A 17,515-nucleotide genomic window follows, 5' to 3' on the forward strand; every position below is an offset into this window, starting at 1 on the left:
TGAATTGATTATACATTGGCCATATCTACGGGAATGGGCCGGTCTTCATCCTTTAGACTGGTGGTGTGTGCAGAGATCTCCATTTTGCATATAAAGTGGTGCTGCTTGGTTTAATAATGTCGTATGATGCTTGGACACTAGCAGCACGTGATGGCCTTTGGGGTTGGACATTAGAAGTACAGCTTGGTGATTTAAAGCTTGGGAACTGTAGCCATCAGTGACTCCTTTTAAGTCAATTAAGTATGTTTTTCTGAAACATTATTATTCTGCAGGATTATGAACTGCAGCTGGCGTCATACACCTCAGGACTGGAAACTCTACTGAACATACCTATCAAGAGAACCATTGTTCAGTCTCCTTCTGGGATGATTCTGCAAGAGGTAGATATGTCATTACCCATCTCTTAGAGCTCACCCCTCCCTCTGCATCTTCTCTTTTCCCTGTCTTTCCTACCCTCCCTGAATTCATCTCTTGCCATAGGGTATCCATTCAAAAAGGTTTAATAGGTTATCCTCTCTCTAGTGTAAGTCATCAGCATAATGCATTTTAGGGAATGATCAGTGAGAAGTCTGGGTCTATTGCTCATACATTAGAATCTTTGCAGAAACTGGGCTTAAATTCTGGGTTTAGTGAGGGGGACATTTAAAGAGTGGAAAATATCCAGTCGATTTCTAAAACACAACTTCTTCTCAAAGGTGTCAGAGAACATCACCCATCAGATGGTTTAGGGGGAACACCTGGAGTGGTGAGGATGAAGTGTAAGGTTTTTGGCCCTTTGTTTTATTGTACTTTATTCTTTTATTGGGTTTCGGAATTAGCACAGGTGAAAGAAGGGAATTCACTCCTTAAAATATAATTTCACTATTGGATTGTTTTAGAAAACAGTTGGGCAGCTCGCGTAGGACTTCTTTTGAACGCAGTGCCTTTGATTTTTCCTTGCACTTCTTTTCTCCAAGGCGGCAGAGATGCATGCTCGGTACATAGAACTTCTTACAAGGTCTGCAGACTATTACAGATTCTTAAGTGAGATGCTGAAGAGTTTGGAAGATCTGAAGGTAATTTACTTATTTCCTTGGAGGATCAAAAAAGAAAATAGAATGGAACTTAATTATTACTGCCTCGTTATAACATGAATTTGGACATACTCATTGGCAAAAGTGTATTTCCTCTAAACAGTTAGTATGATATAGTTTATTCATAAATCAGGTGTCAGTCCTATTCTCCAGTACACTGCTCGGAATGCACTCAGGTAGTATTTTCAAAATTATAGCTATTTTTCCTTGCCGTAACCCCCAGTAATTTCATTTAATGTTTGGTCAAGGAATTTGCTTTCTTTCTCTCTTTCTCTCTTGGTGTTAAATTAAGAAGAACATCCAGGACTGGCTGGATTTGAATTTTCCATGTCGAATGGCTGTTTAATTTACTCCTCATTTCTAATATTCGAATTGAGTTTATATGGAAACTTACTTGATACCTGGAAATAAAGGAAACATAATTTAGGAGATCACAAGCTTTTGGTCTTGGAAGAAATTCCCTCATTCACAGATGAGGAAGCTGAAACTCAGAGAGGGTAGATCCCTTACTAAGATCACGCAAGCAGTTGACGGAAGAATTATGACAAGAATACAGATGTCTTGAATTTTTTGTCTAGTAGCTTTTGCCTTGTATCAGTGTCTACATGTGTGCTCGTGTGTGCGTGCTTGTCTGTGTGTGTGCAGGTGTGTAACAGGAAATGAGAAAGCACGTTGGTCTTGGGGGGAGGAAGTACCACTTCTTTCTTATGATGTGAGGCATCTTTCTTTCAACACGCTTTCTGATTTCCCTTCCACAGCTGAAAAATACCAAGATCGAAGTTTTGGAAGAGGAGCTCAGGCTGGCCCGAGACGCCAACTCTGAAAACTGCAGTAAGAACAAATTCCTGGATCAGAACCTGCAGAAATACCAGGCGGAGTGTTCCCAGTTCAAAGCAAAGCTCGTGAGCCTGGAGGAGCTGAAGAGACAGGCTGAGCTGGATGGCAAGTCAGCCAAGCAAAATCTAGACAAGTGCTACAGCCAAATCAAAGAGCTCAATGAGAAGATCACCCGGCTGACTTACGAGATCGAGCATGAAAAGCGAAGCAGGAAAACCGTGGAAGACAGGTTTGATCAACAGAAGAACGAATATGACCAGCTGCAGAAAGCGAGGCAGAGCGAGAGGGAGAGCCTCGGCTGGCAGAAAATAGAGTCTGAGAAAGCCATCAAGGAGAAGGAGTTCGAGATAGAGAGGTTGAAGGTTCTTCTGCAGGAGGAGGGTACCCGGAAGAGAGAATATGAAAATGAGCTGGCAAAGGTAAGAAACCACTATAATGAGGAGATGAGTAATTTAAGGAACAAGTATGAAACAGAGATTAACATCACAAAGACTACCATCAAGGAGATATCCATGCAAAAAGAGGATGATTCCAAAAATTTCCAAAACAAGCTCGATAGATGCATGAAGGAGAATCGAGATCTGAAGGCTGAGATTGTCCGGCTCACCGACAGCATCCTGCAGACCACGGAGCAGCGGAGGCGGGCAGAAGAGGATGCCCTGCAGCAGAAGGCCTGTGGCTCCGAGATGCTGCAGAAGAAGCAGCATCTGGAGATGGAGCTGAAGCAGGTCATCCAGCAGCGCTCCGAGGACAGCGCCAGGCACAAGCAGTCCCTGGAGGAGGCTGCCAAGACCATCCAGGACAAAAACAAGGAGATCGAAAGACTCAAAGCTGAGTTTCAGCAGGAGGCCAAGCACCGTCGGGAATATGAGAATGAACTGGCTAAGGTAAGGAGCAATTACGATGAGGAAATCATCAGCTTAAAGAACCAGTTCGAGACGGAGATCAACATCACCAAGACGACCATCCACCAGCTCACCCTGAAGAAGGAGGAGGACACCAGCGGCTACCGAGCCCAGATAGACAACCTCACCAGGGAAAACCGGAGCCTCTCGGAAGAAGTAACAAAGCTGAAGAACACTCTAGCCCAGACCACGGAGAACCTCAGGAGGGTCGAAGAGAACGTCCAGCAGCAAAAGGCCGCGGGCTTGGAGATGTCGCAGCGGAAACAGCAGCTGGAGGTGGAGCTGAAGCAGGTCACGCAGATGCGGATGGAAGAGAGCACACGGTACCGGCAGTCTCTGGATGATGCCGCCAAGACGATCCAGGATAAAAACAAGGAGATAGAGAGGCTAAAGCAGCTGACAGAGACGGAAGCAAAGCAGCGGAAGTGTCTGGAGGATGAGAAGGCCAAGTGGCAGAGGGCACAGTGTGAGCTGCAGAAGGCCTACAGCAGTGCCACGGAGACAGTCAGCAAACTGAAGGTGCAGGAACAGGAGCTGATATGCCTGAGGACGGACTACGAGCGGGTGTCCCAGGAGAGGGCCGTCAGGGACCAGGACATCGCCCGCTGCCAGAGCTCCCTGAAGGAGCTGCAGCTGCAGAAGCAGAAGGCAGAGGAGGAGCTGGTGTGGCTGAAGCGGGCGGCCTCCGAGGACTCCTGCAGGAGGAAGAAGCTAGAGGAGGAGCTGGAGACCCTGCGGGCGTCCCTGAAGGAGCAGGCGATCCAGGTCACCAGCCTGACCCAGCAGCTGGAGCAGGTGTCCATCGTCAAACAGAGGAGCGAGGACGAGCTGCAGCAGCAGCGGGACGTGCTGGACGGCCACCTGCGGGAGAAGCAGAGGACCCAGGACGAGCTGCGCAGGCTGGCCTCCCAGGTCGAGGCCCTGCAGCAGCAGCTGCTGCAGGAGCGGGAGAACGCCAGGCAGGCGCATGTGCGGAGCGAGCATCTCCAGAAGGCTGTTGAGGACAAGAGCAGGAGCCTGAACGAGAGCAGGCTTGAAATCGAGAGGCTGCAGTCGCTGACTGAGAACCTCACCAAGGAGCACCTGCTGCTTGAGGGGGAACTGCGGAACCTCCGGCTGGAGTACGATGACCTCCAGCAGGGCCGCAGCGAGGCTGAGCATGACAAAAACGCCACCATCTTGGAGCTCCGGAGCCAGCTGCAGATCAGCAACACCCGGACCCTGGAGCTGCAGGGCCTGATTAATGATTTACAGAGAGAGAGGGGAAATTTGAGACAGGAAATTGAGAAATTCCAAAAGCAGGCATTGGAGGTATTCACAAATATTTGATCGCCGCTTCACTTCCTCTCAACTAACTCCCTCCACGGTCCTCCCAGCTGGGCTGTGCTCTTGCTGCTGGGCTGGATGCTTGCATACGTCTCGCTTTTCTTTTTGAGGCTGTGCTGCTGTCTGTCCTAATCCAGACGCTACTTCAGGGTCATTTCAGTGCCATTTGCCCTTCTCTTCTACTCCCACAGCGAGTGCCCGTCCCTGTGTAACCCGCACTTGGCTCTGCTCTTCCAACTTTGGCTGGGGTGTGACATCTGAGCTCACTTCCTCTCAGTGTTCCACTCTGTCTTCTAGAAGGTGGCTCTTTGTGAGCTGTGACGTAACATTTGTAATTGAAGTTTTCCTAAATAAAAGCCACATTAAATGGGTTTTCTGTGCAGTTTGAAAATCGCTTTCTTGCTTGCTTCTGTGATTTTTCTGCATGCGTTATTCTCTGCTCTTTCCATCATGGCCCTAATATGTTTCTTTCTGTTTGACTTTTCTTCTTTTAACCCCTAATTAAAACACTCAACCTCTTGAACTTCTAATACGTTTGACTTCTGTAGACAATATTTGTGTGGGGCTGGGTGAGGGGTGTGCGTACGTCTGTAGATTTGTATTGCTTTATTAAACATGTGAGTATAGCTGTAACAGGTGAAGTGTAGGTACAGCAGGTGGGATAACCTGGAATAAAACTCCCCATATCTGTTCAAACCATAGTTACTATTAAGAGTAAGCCAGGTCTACAGCTGCTCCTTTTTCCTTCTGTGGAAAAATATAGAAAGTACAGAAGCCATTTATCAAAGTGGCAACATGTATCTACAGAATTTTTTTCAGGAACTTGTAAGATAACAAAATTAACAGTGTGCTCAAGGAAAAGAAAAGGGCCGATAAGTAAATATACTTTTTTTAAAAATATAGGAAAAGAAGTTAAATGATAATGGCCCTGTGATATGATCACATCATTATTTTTTCCCATTTCTTTCTTTTTTTTTGCATTCTAGGCATCTAATAGGATTCAGGAATCCAATAATCAGCGCTCTCAGGTGGTGCAGGAGAGAGAGAGCCTCCTGGTGAAAATCAAAGTTCTGGAGCAAGAAAAGGCCAGGCTGCAGAGGCTGGAGGATGAGCTGAATCAGGCCAAAGTGGCCCTCGAGGCAGAGAGCAGGGTGAAACAGCACCTGGAGCGTGAGAAACAGCAGATCCAGAACGACCTGAACCAGTGGAAAACGCAGTGTTCCCGCAAAGAGGAGACTGTTAGGAAGATAGAGTCCGAAAGAGAAAAGAGCGAGAGAGAGAAGAACAGCCTTAGGAGTGAGATTGAAAGACTCCAGGCGGAGATCAAGAGGATCGAGGACAGGTGCCAGCGGAAGCTGGAGGATTCCAGCAGGGAGACCCAGTCCCAGCTGGAGACAGAGCGCTCCCGGCTTCAGAGGGAAATCGACAAACTCAGGCAGCGCCCGTATGGGTCCCACCGCGAGACCCAGACTGAGTACGAGTGGTCCGTTGACTCCTCGAAGCTGGTGTTTGACGGACTGAGGAAGAAGGTGACGGCGCTGCAGCTGTACGAGTGCCAGCTGATCGACAAAACAACCCTGGACAAACTGCTGCAGGGGAAAAAGTCAGCGGAAGAAGTTGCGTCTGAGATCCAGCCTTTCCTTCGGGGAGCAGGCGCTATCGCTGGAGTTTCCACTTCCCCTAAGGAGAAATACTCTTTGGTAGAGGCCAAGAGAAAGAAATTGATCACCCCAGAATCCACAGTCATGCTTCTGGAGGCCCAGGCAGCCACTGGTGGTATAATTGATCCCCACAGGAACGAGAAGCTGACTGTTGACAGCGCCATAGCTCGGGACCTCATCGACTTCGATGACCGCCAGCAGATATACACAGCAGAGAAAGCCGTCACTGGGTTTGATGACCCATTTTCAGGCAAGACGGTATCTGTGTCCGAAGCCATCAAGAAAAATTTGATCGATCGGGAAATCGGAATGCGTCTGCTGGAAGCCCAGATTGCTTCAGGGGGTGTGGTGGACCCTGTGAACAGCGTCTTTTTGCCGAAAGATACAGCCTTGGCTCGTGGGCTGATTGACAGAGATCTGTATCGGTCCCTGAACGATCCCCGAGATAGTCAGAAGAACTTCATGGATCCGGTCACCAAAAAGAAGGTCAGTTACATGCAGCTGAGGGAAAGGTGCAGAATCGAACCGCACACCGGTCTGCTGCTGCTGTCAGTACAGAAGAGAAGTATGTCCTTCCAGGGAATCAGACAACCCGTGCCCATCTCCGAGCTGGTTGATTCCGGTATATTGAGACCATCCACTGTCAATGAACTGGAATCAGGTCAGATTTCTTATGATGAGGTTGGTGAGAGAATTAAGGATTTCCTTCAGGGTTCAAGCTGCATCGCAGGCATCTACAGTGAGACCACAAAACAGAAGCTTGGCATTTACGAGGCCATGAAAATTGGCTTGGTCCGACCTGGTACTGCCCTGGAGCTCCTGGAAGCGCAAGCAGCTACTGGCTTCATCGTGGATCCTGTTAGCAACTTGAGGTTACCGGTGGAGGAAGCCTACAAAAGAGGTCTGGTGGGCATCGAGTTCAAGGAGAAGCTCCTGTCTGCGGAACGAGCTGTCACTGGCTACAATGACCCTGAAACAGGAAACACCATCTCCTTGTTCCAAGCCATGAACAAGGAACTCATCGAAAAGGGCCATGGCATTCGCTTGTTGGAAGCACAGATTGCAACCGGTGGGATCATCGACCCGAAGGAGAGCCACCGCCTGCCCGTTGACATAGCGTACAAGAGGGGCTACTTCAATCAGGAGCTCAGTGAGATTCTCTCGGATCCAAGTGACGATACAAAAGGATTCTTTGACCCAAACACTGAAGAAAACCTTACGTATCTGCAGCTGAAAGAAAGGTGCATTAAGGATGAGGAAACGGGGCTGTGTCTTCTGCCCCTGAAAGAAAAGAAGAAACAGGTGCAGACATCCCAAAAGAATACCCTCAGGAAGCGCAGAGTGGTCATAGTTGACCCGGAAACCAACAAGGAGATGTCTGTCCAGGAGGCCTACAAGAAGGGCCTCATAGATTACGAAACCTTCAAAGAACTGTGTGAGCAGGAGTGCGAGTGGGAAGAAATAACCATGACTGGATCAGACGGCTCCACCCGGGTGCTCCTGGTAGACAGGAAGACGGGCAGTCAGTATGATGTTCAAGATGCGATTGACAGGGGCCTCGTTGACAGGAAGTTCTTTGACCAGTACAAGTCCGGCAGCCTCAGCCTCACTCAGTTTGCTGATATGATCTCCTTGAAGAATGGTGTCGGCAACAGCGGTGGCACCGGGAGTGGCGTCAGCGATGATGTCTTCAGCAGCTCGCGACATGAGTCCTTAAGCAAGATTTCCACCGTCTCCAGCGTCAGGAATTTAACCATAAAGAGCAGGTCTCTGTCCGAAACCCTGGAAGAATCGAGCCCCATTGCAGCCATCTTCGACACGGAAAACCTGGAGAAGATCTCCATCACGGAAGGGATAGAGCGGGGTATCGTTGACAGCATCACTGGGCAGAGGCTTCTGGAGGCCCAGGCCTGCACGGGCGGCATCATCCACCCCACCACGGGGCAGAAGCTGCCCCTCCAGGACGCCGTCTCCCAGGGCCTGCTCGACCAGGATATGGCCACCAGGCTGAAGCCTGCTCAGAAAGCCTTCCTCGGCTTTGAAGGAGTGAAGGGAAAGAAGAAGATGTCGGCAGCAGAGGCAGTGAAAGAAAAGTGGCTCCCCTATGAGGCCGGCCAGCGCTTCCTGGAGTTCCAGTACCTCACGGGGGGCCTGGTTGACCCCGAGGTGCAAGGGAGGATGAGCATGGAAGAAGCCATCAGAAAGGGGTACATCGACGGCCGGGCAGCTCAGAGGCTGCAAGACCCCAGCAACTACGGCAAGATCCTGACCTGCCCCAAAACCAAGTTGAAGATATCCTATAAGGATGCCATGAATCGCTCCATGGTGGAAGACATCACCGGCCTGCACCTTCTGGAGGCCGCCTCGGTCTCCTCCAAGGGCCTGCCCAGCCCTTATAACATGTCTTCTGCCCCAGGCTCCCGCTCCGGCTCCCGCTCTGGCTCCCGGTCCGGTTCCCGCAGTGGGTCCCGGAGAGGAAGCTTCGATGCGACGGGGAATTCTTCCCACACCTACTCCTACTCCATTAGCACCAGCTCTATTGGGCACTAGTAGTCAGTTGGAAATGGTTGCTAGACCTTGGCTTTCATTTATATGAATTTTCACTTTACTAAATAATAGAGAAAGAAAACCTTGTGCTTGTAGGATAGTGATAGAACTTTCTAGGCTTAAGAAAACGTAGCCATGGGGGGAATCAAATGGTAAAGGCTGTTCTGGCTTTTTATCTTCTTAGCTTACCTGAACCAATGTCATACACTGGATGCAGCGTATAGGAAGTAGTAATCAGTTGTAAGGAAAACACAAATTGAATCTAGAGTCTGTTTCTTCTCTTCTGTCTTTAGATTTTTGAGTGATGCTTCTTGAACTTCTTATGGCCTATAACCCAGATTTCTGTTCTTGGAGATAAAAATGAAATTGACCTTGTAGTCATCAGTCTGCGTCTCATCTAAATATTTCCATTTTCTGTATGAGGAGAAAATTACCCTATCCCCCCGCTCCCCCACACAAAAAGAATCCCCCTCAAACCCCAGCATTTTGGAATGCGTCTCCTCGGATTGCATGACCCATATACTCTTAAATGTACCTGTTTGGTTTGGTATTAATTTGACTGTATGTGCATGATAGTAGCAATCTTTGCTGTCCTTTAGTCAAAGTTTTCTGTTCATTTTGCTTGTCATTTTCTATGTACTTTCAAAGGTGTCTTTATGAAGTTTGCTATTCTGGCAATAAAGTTTTAGACGTTTGAAGTTTTTGCGTTTTGATTTAATAATATGTTCCTACACACAAGGGCATTTAGCAGAAGCTTTTTATTGTAAAATGTGTCTGAAACTGTTTACTAAACATCTATTAAGGAAGACCATTAAAAAACTGTTCTAGTTCTGAGTTCTTGTTAGAAGCTGGTCTTCTGAAGGTAGTTTTTTCAACATTTATGTACCAGGTAGAGTCCTTGAAAGAAGCCTGTGTAAGGAGGCCAGGCAAGAGGTCAATACCAACTTCTGGCTTATTCTGGACAGTGAATAACATGGGGAGAAGTCACTGTCATACCCTTTAAAAAACATGAAGTGGCTAAGATTCCATTTTGGGTAGCCTTAAACTACATGGTTGCATTTTAGTCCCCAAAGAGAAGGGAATTGACCTTGAATCTATGAAACTGATTCCTGAAGAGTTCTTGGTTCTCTGTTGAAGGACAATGAAATATAAGCCTATTCTTTGGATCAAAGAAAACTTTTGAAATTCGGACATTTGCTATTAAATTAATAATACTTTACTCAATGCCTGGTATGTCTAGTATTGGGCTGGGTACAATGAGGATTCAGTAGAGTTTATAAGACCCTGACTTCAAGGCACGTACAGTCTGGATGGGTACAGAAGACACATGTAAAACAATGAGTGGGACAACTTTCATATATCAGAAGCATATATTAATACAATCAGACACATTTGATGGTACAGTAGAAACTAGGAAGACAAATGAAATGCTAATTGTGTAGAACAAAAACGATCATACTCTAGATAATCCTTAACTTATTGGTGGGGGGGGGCTTTTGGTACTTAGGGTGAAAACACTCGTTTCTTCCTTACCTCGCCTCTCTTTTTCTTCCTCTTGGCCCCCTCCCAATTTGGAGGATTTGTTATTAATTTCATTCACTGAATATTGAGTTCTGTGTGCCACACATGGTCCAGAAGCTGTGGATCTAATGGGAGAAGTACCTGGTACAAAAATAGCCCTTGTAGTTTAAAAGGAAGGAAAGTGCCTGGGAAATGCTATGTTGAAGGAAATGAAGGAGAATCCTTAGGCCAGAGCTGGGGGGGCTGCATTAGCTCGGGCTGCTGTGACGAGATAGCACAGACCCGGTGGTTTAAACAAACATTGATTTTCTTATAGCTCTGGAGGTCAGAAGTCCAAGGTCAAGGTAGATGCCACCAGGGTTGGTTTCTGGTGAGAGCTCTCTTCCGGGCTAACAGGAAGTGAAGGAGCTCTGGCATCTCTTCCTCAACTTAGAAGGACACTAGTTCTGTCACATGAGGGCCCCACCCTTATGACCTCATTTAACCTTAATTACCTCTTCAAATACAGTCACATTGGGGGTTTGAACTTTGAATTTTGGAGGGGACAGAATTCAGCCCAGAATGGAGGCCTAACCTAGAACGGGGGTCAGGAGACCTCTTTAGGAAAATGGTGATTGGACAGATTAACATGAATCAATGGAAAGGAGTTCTTCAGGTTGATATGGTACACCCCCTCCAAGCTGCTGCCGGAGTTGTCATTAAGCTGTGAAATGAGAGAGCTGGATCCTCGAGAGAGGGCATACTTGACCTGGGCTGAGTTTTGATCTGGTTCACGTATACTGTACATCCACAGAAAAGGGAACTGTATATGTAAATTTTCAACAACAGTCATCACTTCACACCCAAAAATAGACTCACATTTTCCAGGAGGCTTGGCAAACTATGTAATGGCAAACAAAAAGTAAGGATGCAGTGGGCAGGGTATGAATAGACTGCTTCTCGCCACACATCCACTTGTAGCTACTGGCTTGTTTCCATATTACCACCTTTATTTGTGTGTGTGTGTGAGAACTGTGCTATTTGCCTTTGAGAATAGTTGTTCACAAAAGTATACTCCACGGTATACTGCCTGATGGAAGCAAGTGCAAAGGAAAGCAAAGATTTGGCATCAGGCTTGAAAAAAAAAAAAGCATAAGAGGGATTAGATTCTGGTAGTTAAAACCATTTGGGGAAACCAAAAGGGCTGGTTCCAGGTCTTGGGTAGGAAATGTACAGAGTAAACTTGGGTTAATCAAAGCAGGGAAGTACTTGAGGACTAACAGGGATGTGTCAAAGAGACACAGGTGGTTATAGTGGTTTCCACTGGTCAAACTTGGGACCATTTGAGCATCAACAAGAATTATGATGGTTAAAAAAAAATTAAGTCCAAGATACAGGATGGAAATGGACATTGATTATTAATGGGCTGAATCCATATAACAAATACTCAGTCTTTAGTAAATGCCTCTTGCATTGTTCACTTTGTGTTGACAGCATCATTCAGGCTATGTCAAATACCAGTGATCTTACTATTCAGAAGAAGTCCATGGAACCATGGAAAAATTTTTATTACTGATTTGATCCAATTCAATTTTCTCAAAAATATCAGTATTTTGTATTCATTTTATAATTTCTGCAAACACATTTTCTGCTTATAAAACAAGAATTATGATGGTAATGGAGTAGGTAATAACGAATTTTAAAACCTTTAATAATGATTTTCAAAAAACCAAACCGTGATTCCATAGTGAAACAAACAATAGAAAAAATGAAGGCGTGGTAAGAATGGCAGCTAATAAACGTGGGAGCATGACAGAGTTACAGAATCATCGGGTATGCAATCAGTAATGTAATCACAGATTCAGTGAAGGATTGTGTGAGTTTGCTGGGAACGGGACGTTCACATGGCCTCAAAGTAGCATCCCTCAGATTACTTACCAAATACCAAGAGGAAAATGTACAGTTACAATGGAGCCATGCAGTCACTGTCTTTACCGAGTGATCAAATTTAGCATTACTGACAGCAGGAGAATCTAAGATATGTGTCCTCTATGAGGTGTGATAAAGAGGTACACACGTCTTGCAAAAAATGCTTAACACTGAATCTAGTCGTAAGGGGAAGATCTAACAAGTCCAGAAGGAGGAACATTCTACCAGACAACTGGCGGGGAGTCGGGACAAAATTCAGTGACAAGTTACAGAGGAGAGTGGAGGAGACTGTTCTGCAGTAAAAGAGCCGATTATAGCTCATGGGTTGAAAAAAATAATAAAAACGGCTATCAAAGGAATTTCGGGGGCAGCTCGGGAAATTTGAATACGAATTATGTTAGATGATACTATGAAATCATTAATTTTCTAGGTTTGATCATATATGATGCTTATGTCGGGCTATGTCCTTATTCTTGGGAGATGCATACAGACGTCTGTGGGGGTGAAGTATCCGCAACTTTCAAATAATTCGTCAAAAATCAGTGTGCGGGGCTGTGTGTATGGAGACGGTGGGAGAGAGGCCAAATGTTAAGCAGTTAATGAACTGGAGGACGGCTATGCGAATGCTCATTGTACTACTCTTTAAACTTTTCTGTAGATATAAGTGTTTTTTTTTTTTTTAAATTGGGGCGGGGAACGCCGTTCAGGGAAGGCCAAGTGCAAAGGCATCCACGAGCCTTACGAAGGTAGCGACGTCGGGAAGAGACGGAAGAGACTTCTCAGAACAGCTTCCGCCCTTCCCGGGGCCCTTCCCTGTTGGCGGATCCAGTCACGTGGCTACGTGGCCCCGCCCACAGCTCCCAGAGGCCCGCGCGCGCCGCCGGCAGTTGGGCCGCTCCTTCCGGGCCGGCAGGCGGGTAAGTGGTCGTGCCGCGGCCATGGATGGCGAGCCTCCACCGGTGGAGGAGCGGCGGCGGCTGCGGGAGGAGCTGAGCGAGTTCGTGGAGAGCTGCTGCCGGACGCTGGAGGAGGTGACGGCGTCGCTGGGCTGGAGCCTGGACCGGCTGGACCCCGGGGAGGAGGAGGCGGCCGAGGTGAGGGGCGCGGGGTCCTCCCGGGGGCCCTCAGCCTGCGGAGCCCCGGGCGGCGGCCGCGGCCCCGCGTCTGCAGGGCTGTGGGCGGCGCGGGATCCGGCCTGCAGCGCCCGACGCCCCCGGGATGCTCGCACCCACCCCCGGGCTGCGCACCCCTGCGGAACCTCGCCCTAAGGAGCCGAGGGATCGCGGCGGGTGCAGAGCGGAGCGGATAGCCGGGCTGGGGTGTGACTGGGAGATAAGCGGGCGGGTTCGGGGTGCTGCTCGCGGAGGCGGCGGCGGCTTGCCCTGTCATCTGTCGCGTGGATTCCGTACTTCCACCAGACTCGGTGTCGGGAGGGCTTGGGAGTGCAGGTCATCTTTCTCAGCCTCCAGACTGTGCACCGATTCCACGATTATTAAAGGATGTCAACCTAGAGTCGGTATTAGCAGCTCTCCTGGACGTTAGGAAGAGATGTAGGCAGGAGTATTGGGGTGAACAATCCTGATTTTTTTTTTTCTTTTTAATGGGATGGGAGGAAGGGAAGTGCTCCAGTGTGGCATCATTATTCATGCGGTCGACTATTCTTTCTGGGTTTACCATTTTGAAAAAACACTTTTGGGAATTCCCTGGCGGTCCAGTGGTTAGGATTCCGCGCTTCCGCTGCAGGGGGCCCGGGTTCAATTCAACCCCAGGCCTGGGAACTAAGATCCGGCGTGCTGCCCGGCCAGAGGAGAAAACAGCAGCAACACTTTTATTATTTGTTTAGAGGTATATTTGAAGCTGCGAATTCCATTGAGTGGGGCCTGCCAAGCCTTTCCACACCACTGTTTACCCAGCGATTTAGTAAATTTAGATTTCTTTTATTAACAGTTAAATAGAGCTTTGTATATGTCACTTACTATAATTACCTCCTTTAATATTCATAGTTACCCTATGAGGTAGGTACCGTTAGCTACTTTTTACAGATGAGGAAACAAACCAGAAGAGGTGATACTTTGTCCCAGGACACATTGCTGAGAGGTGGCAGGATTTGAACCCCCAGGCATTCTGCTCTGAGAGTCCCTGTGCCTACTTGATATGCTGCCGCTCTAAAACTCCTCTCTGAAGTTCCAAAATTCGGGCAATCGGCTGTGGGTGTGTATCTGACCTTTGCAAAACCAGTGTCTGATATTCAGGAGAGGAACTGGCTTAAACATCCTGGTAAGTGACATTCATACTTCCTAGACCAGGTGCAGTCCAGATAGGCAGTGAATCTTCACTTTTCTGCTGGAGTGTTTTCATACTGAAGCTGAGTGAACAGCGTCACAGTTCCCATCCTCACAGAGCTCAGCGGCTGGTGGTGGTGATGAGGGGGAATACAGAGAGATCAGCCGCTACATTGTAATGTGATAAAGTCTGTGAAGGCTGGGTTGGAATTGCTGTAGTGCCGGTTATTGTAGGCTGTGAGGGGATGGCCAGGACTTCCTGGGTAAAGTGAATTCTAAGCTGATAAATGAAAGTGAGCTGAATTAGCTAGTGAAGCACAGAGAAAGCATCAACAGCATGTGTAGAAATCCAGAGACAAGGGTGTGGTGAGCAGATCAGGAAACCTCCGGTAGTTAAGGATAGCTAAGAGCATAGGCTATGGGGAAGGAGGGGAATGATGGTCAGTAGGGGCCAGACCTTAAAGATCCTTGTGTCAGCCGTGTTAAAGAATCTGGATTTTTTTTTTTTTTCTTAATGAGAACAGTGGGGGAGGCATGGAAGTTTTTGTTTTTTTCTTTAATTTATTTATTTTTGATTGCGTCGGGTCTCTGTTGCTCCACATGGGCTTTCTCTAGTTGCGGCGTGCAGGGGCTACTCTTCTCTGCTGTGCGCGGGCTTCTCATTGCGGTGGCTTCTCTTGATGCGGAGCACAGGCTCTAGGCGCGTGGGCTTCAGTAGTTGTGGCTCGTGGGCTCAGTAGTTGCTGCACGTGGGCTTTAGAGCGCAGGCTCAGTAGTTGTGGTGCACGGGCTTAGTTGCTCCGCGGAAGCCCCGCATGGAAGTATTTTAAGCCAAGGCATATCATGATTATACTTGCCTTTTAATAAAATAATAATTGCTTATATTTATTGAATACTTACTATTTACCAGGTCCAGTCCAAATTGCTTTATGTGTATAAACTCATAGCTCTGTGAAAGAGGTCCTGCTGTTACACCCCTTTTATAGATGAGGAAACTGAGGCAAAGTAAGGTTCAGTACCTTGACTAAGTTCATATAGTCAGTAAGTGGCAGACCTGGGATTCAAGCTAGCTGCAGTGTGGAGAATGGAGAACAGCCAGACCGGAAGTGGAGAGAGCAGTTAGGCAGTGGCCCTTGTAACCCAGGATCCTGGGAGGTGATGATCTCCTGCATGGGGACATGGCAGTGGGCATGGATTATGTGGAAGGATTTCAGAGTTCGTTAGGAGGAAAAAAGACTAGCTGATTGGTAGGTGAGGTTGTCCAGGCAGTGAGTGTAAACACATCTTTCAAGAGTTGGGCTTTGATGGGTTGAAGAGGGGCAGAGACTGTAAGGGGGAGAGAGAATGAGGGAGGGTTTTTTTTTTTCCCTTCTGTGTACATACACTCACACAGGGGCGTTGGGAGAGGCCTACGGAAGAGGATATAAAAACATTTAATGGTATAATTATTTCCTTAAAAATTATGTACCTTTTTTCTTTGCTTCTGTTTGATCTTTATAGGATGAAGTTGCCATATGCCCTTATGATTCCAATCATCGCATGCCTAAGTCGTCTCTAGCAAAGCACATGGTATCTTGTAGATTGAGGAAACTGGGCTATACCAAAGAAGAAGAGGTACCATATATCTATTATGTGTATGTTGTGTAATTCATACCTTAATAAATTCACAGTATTTGGAAGGTACAGTGTGATGTTTTCTGACAAAATAATAGTCATTTGAGGGGTGCAATGGTACTTGCCTCATTTTTCAAATTATTGCAAGAAATGTTTAAATGATATTAATCTATTGTTGGTTTATCTCAAATCTTAAAATAGTCATGATACTGAAAAACACTAAGATTTTGTTTTTTTTATTGTTTAGGGTAAAATGTATAATTCTGACTTTTTCTATGAGAATGCGAAGATACCTTCAGTTACCTTGAGTAAGTATTAATATAATTTTAAAATATCTTAGTGTAGCTGTACCTGTATAGGTATTGATATTTCTTTTTTTAAATTTATTTATTTTTATTTATTTTTGGCTGCATTGGGTCTTCGTTGCTTTGCGCGGGCCTTCTCTAGTTGTGGCGAGCGGGGGCTGCTCTTCATTGCGGTGCACGGCCTTCTCGTCGCAGTGGCTTATCTAGTTGTGGAGCACGGGCTCTATGTGCCTGGGCTTCAGTAGTTGCGGCTCGTGGGCTCTAGAGCGCTCTGTAGTTGTGGCGCACGGGCTTAGTTGCTTCTTGTCATGTGGGATCTTCCCAGTCTAGGGACCGAACCCGTGTGCCCTGCATTGGCATGCGGATTCTTAAACGCTGTGCCACCAGGGAAGTCCTAATGTTTCATTTTTGAATTATCAAAAGAATGGACTTTATAAGTATACTTATGGTTGGTTAAGAAGGGTTTTCTTTTTTTTTTTTAAGATTTTTTTTTTTGATGTGGAACGTTTTTTAAAGTCTTTATTGAATTTGTTACAATATTGCTTCTGTTTTATGTTCTTTTGGTTTTTTGGCTGCGAGGCATATGGGATCTTAAGCTCCCCAACCAGGAATCGAACCCGCACCCCCTGTATTGGAAGGCGAAGTCTTAACCACTGGACTGCCAGGAAAGTCCCAAGAAGGATATTTCCTATAGTGACACTAGTTTGCTCAATCTGAAATTTAGAGACCAGGCTTATAATAGGCAATGAAAATCTTCCAAAGCTTTGTACAATAGGACAGATGCCTTCCTTCTTGATTATAACAAAAATCTGGCCACACACATAATTTGACGATAGAACTGAGGATGGAAATGTGTTCCAAGTGTTCACAGCATACATAGAGGTTAAAATCTTGGACTTTGGAATCAGAATGCCCTGAGTCAAGTAATTTTGTCACTAATAGTTGTGTGACTTTCAGTACGGTAATTAACCTGTTAGTTGCCTAAATTTCTTTATAAAATGCGGATGATGATAATAGCACCCTTGTGAGGATTAAATGATGTAATGATATATGTAATATGGTTAGAATACTGCCTGACACTTAGCTGGAATTCAAGAAATGTTAGATATTATATTGGTTGATAAAATTTGTAGCAGCTACTGCTGCATGCTTGATTATAGTGTTTTCTGAACTGCTTGAAGTCTGGTTACTTACTGGATTCTAGGTAGATCTGAAAGAATTCTGCGTTCAGAGTACCTTGGCAGCACTGTGGGTGTTAAGATTCTGGAAGGTTTCTCAATGTGCCCAGGGAGCTTGGATTGGAACCCAGTTAATTTCATTGTGGACACTGACAATTCATATTGCATTTACGGATTTTTTTGACAGATAAGGACTCACAATTCCAGATAATTAAACAAGCTAGAGATGCAGTTGGAAACGATGGTGATTATTATAATCAAAGTAAGTGGCATCAAAGTTTGAACTAATTAATAAAACTTTTTCTTCCATAGCACATGTTTCTAATTTTCAAGAGAAATCTTACGAGAACAGTTATGA

General features: G+C 46.4%; 2 protein-coding genes across 10 annotated transcripts in view; both read left to right on the forward strand.

Annotated features, from left to right (window-relative positions):
• DSP (desmoplakin) overlaps window positions 1–9,047 on the forward strand; it is a 98,118-nt gene extending 89,071 nt beyond the window's left edge. For 6 of the 7 annotated variants that reach the window (XM_060023679.1, XM_060023676.2, XM_060023675.1 and 3 more), the window contains exons 21-24: window positions 273–380; window positions 957–1,055; window positions 1,832–4,126; window positions 5,128–9,047. In XM_060023679.1, the coding sequence (XP_059879662.1) occupies window positions 273–380; window positions 957–1,055; window positions 1,832–4,126; window positions 5,128–8,352 (5,727 nt within the window). In that variant the 3' untranslated portion in view covers window positions 8,353–9,047. The remainder of the gene's footprint in view (window positions 1–272; window positions 381–956; window positions 1,056–1,831; window positions 4,127–5,127) is intronic. The other variant, XM_060023680.1, reaches the window with a different exon arrangement.
• A 3,194-nt stretch (window positions 9,048–12,241) lies between these two features.
• Window positions 12,242–17,515, forward strand: part of SNRNP48 (small nuclear ribonucleoprotein U11/U12 subunit 48) — a 578,580-nt gene continuing 573,306 nt past the window's right edge. For 2 of the 3 annotated variants that reach the window (XR_009521003.1, XM_060023681.1), the window contains exons 1-4: window positions 12,242–12,872; window positions 15,561–15,674; window positions 15,922–15,982; window positions 17,345–17,419. Coding sequence is in view for 2 of the 3 variants with exons in the window: in XM_060023681.1 (XP_059879664.1) it covers window positions 12,717–12,872; window positions 15,561–15,674; window positions 15,922–15,982; window positions 17,345–17,419 (406 nt within the window). In the remaining variant the exon portion in view is untranslated. Of the gene's footprint in view, window positions 12,873–13,132; window positions 14,056–15,560; window positions 15,675–15,921; window positions 15,983–17,344; window positions 17,420–17,515 lie in introns of those variants that run through there. The other variant, XM_060023682.1, reaches the window with a different exon arrangement.

This window comes from Delphinus delphis, chromosome 10 (genome assembly GCF_949987515.2).
Source record: "Delphinus delphis chromosome 10, mDelDel1.2, whole genome shotgun sequence".
In the NCBI taxonomy this organism is placed as follows: Eukaryota; Metazoa; Chordata; class Mammalia; order Artiodactyla; family Delphinidae; genus Delphinus; species Delphinus delphis.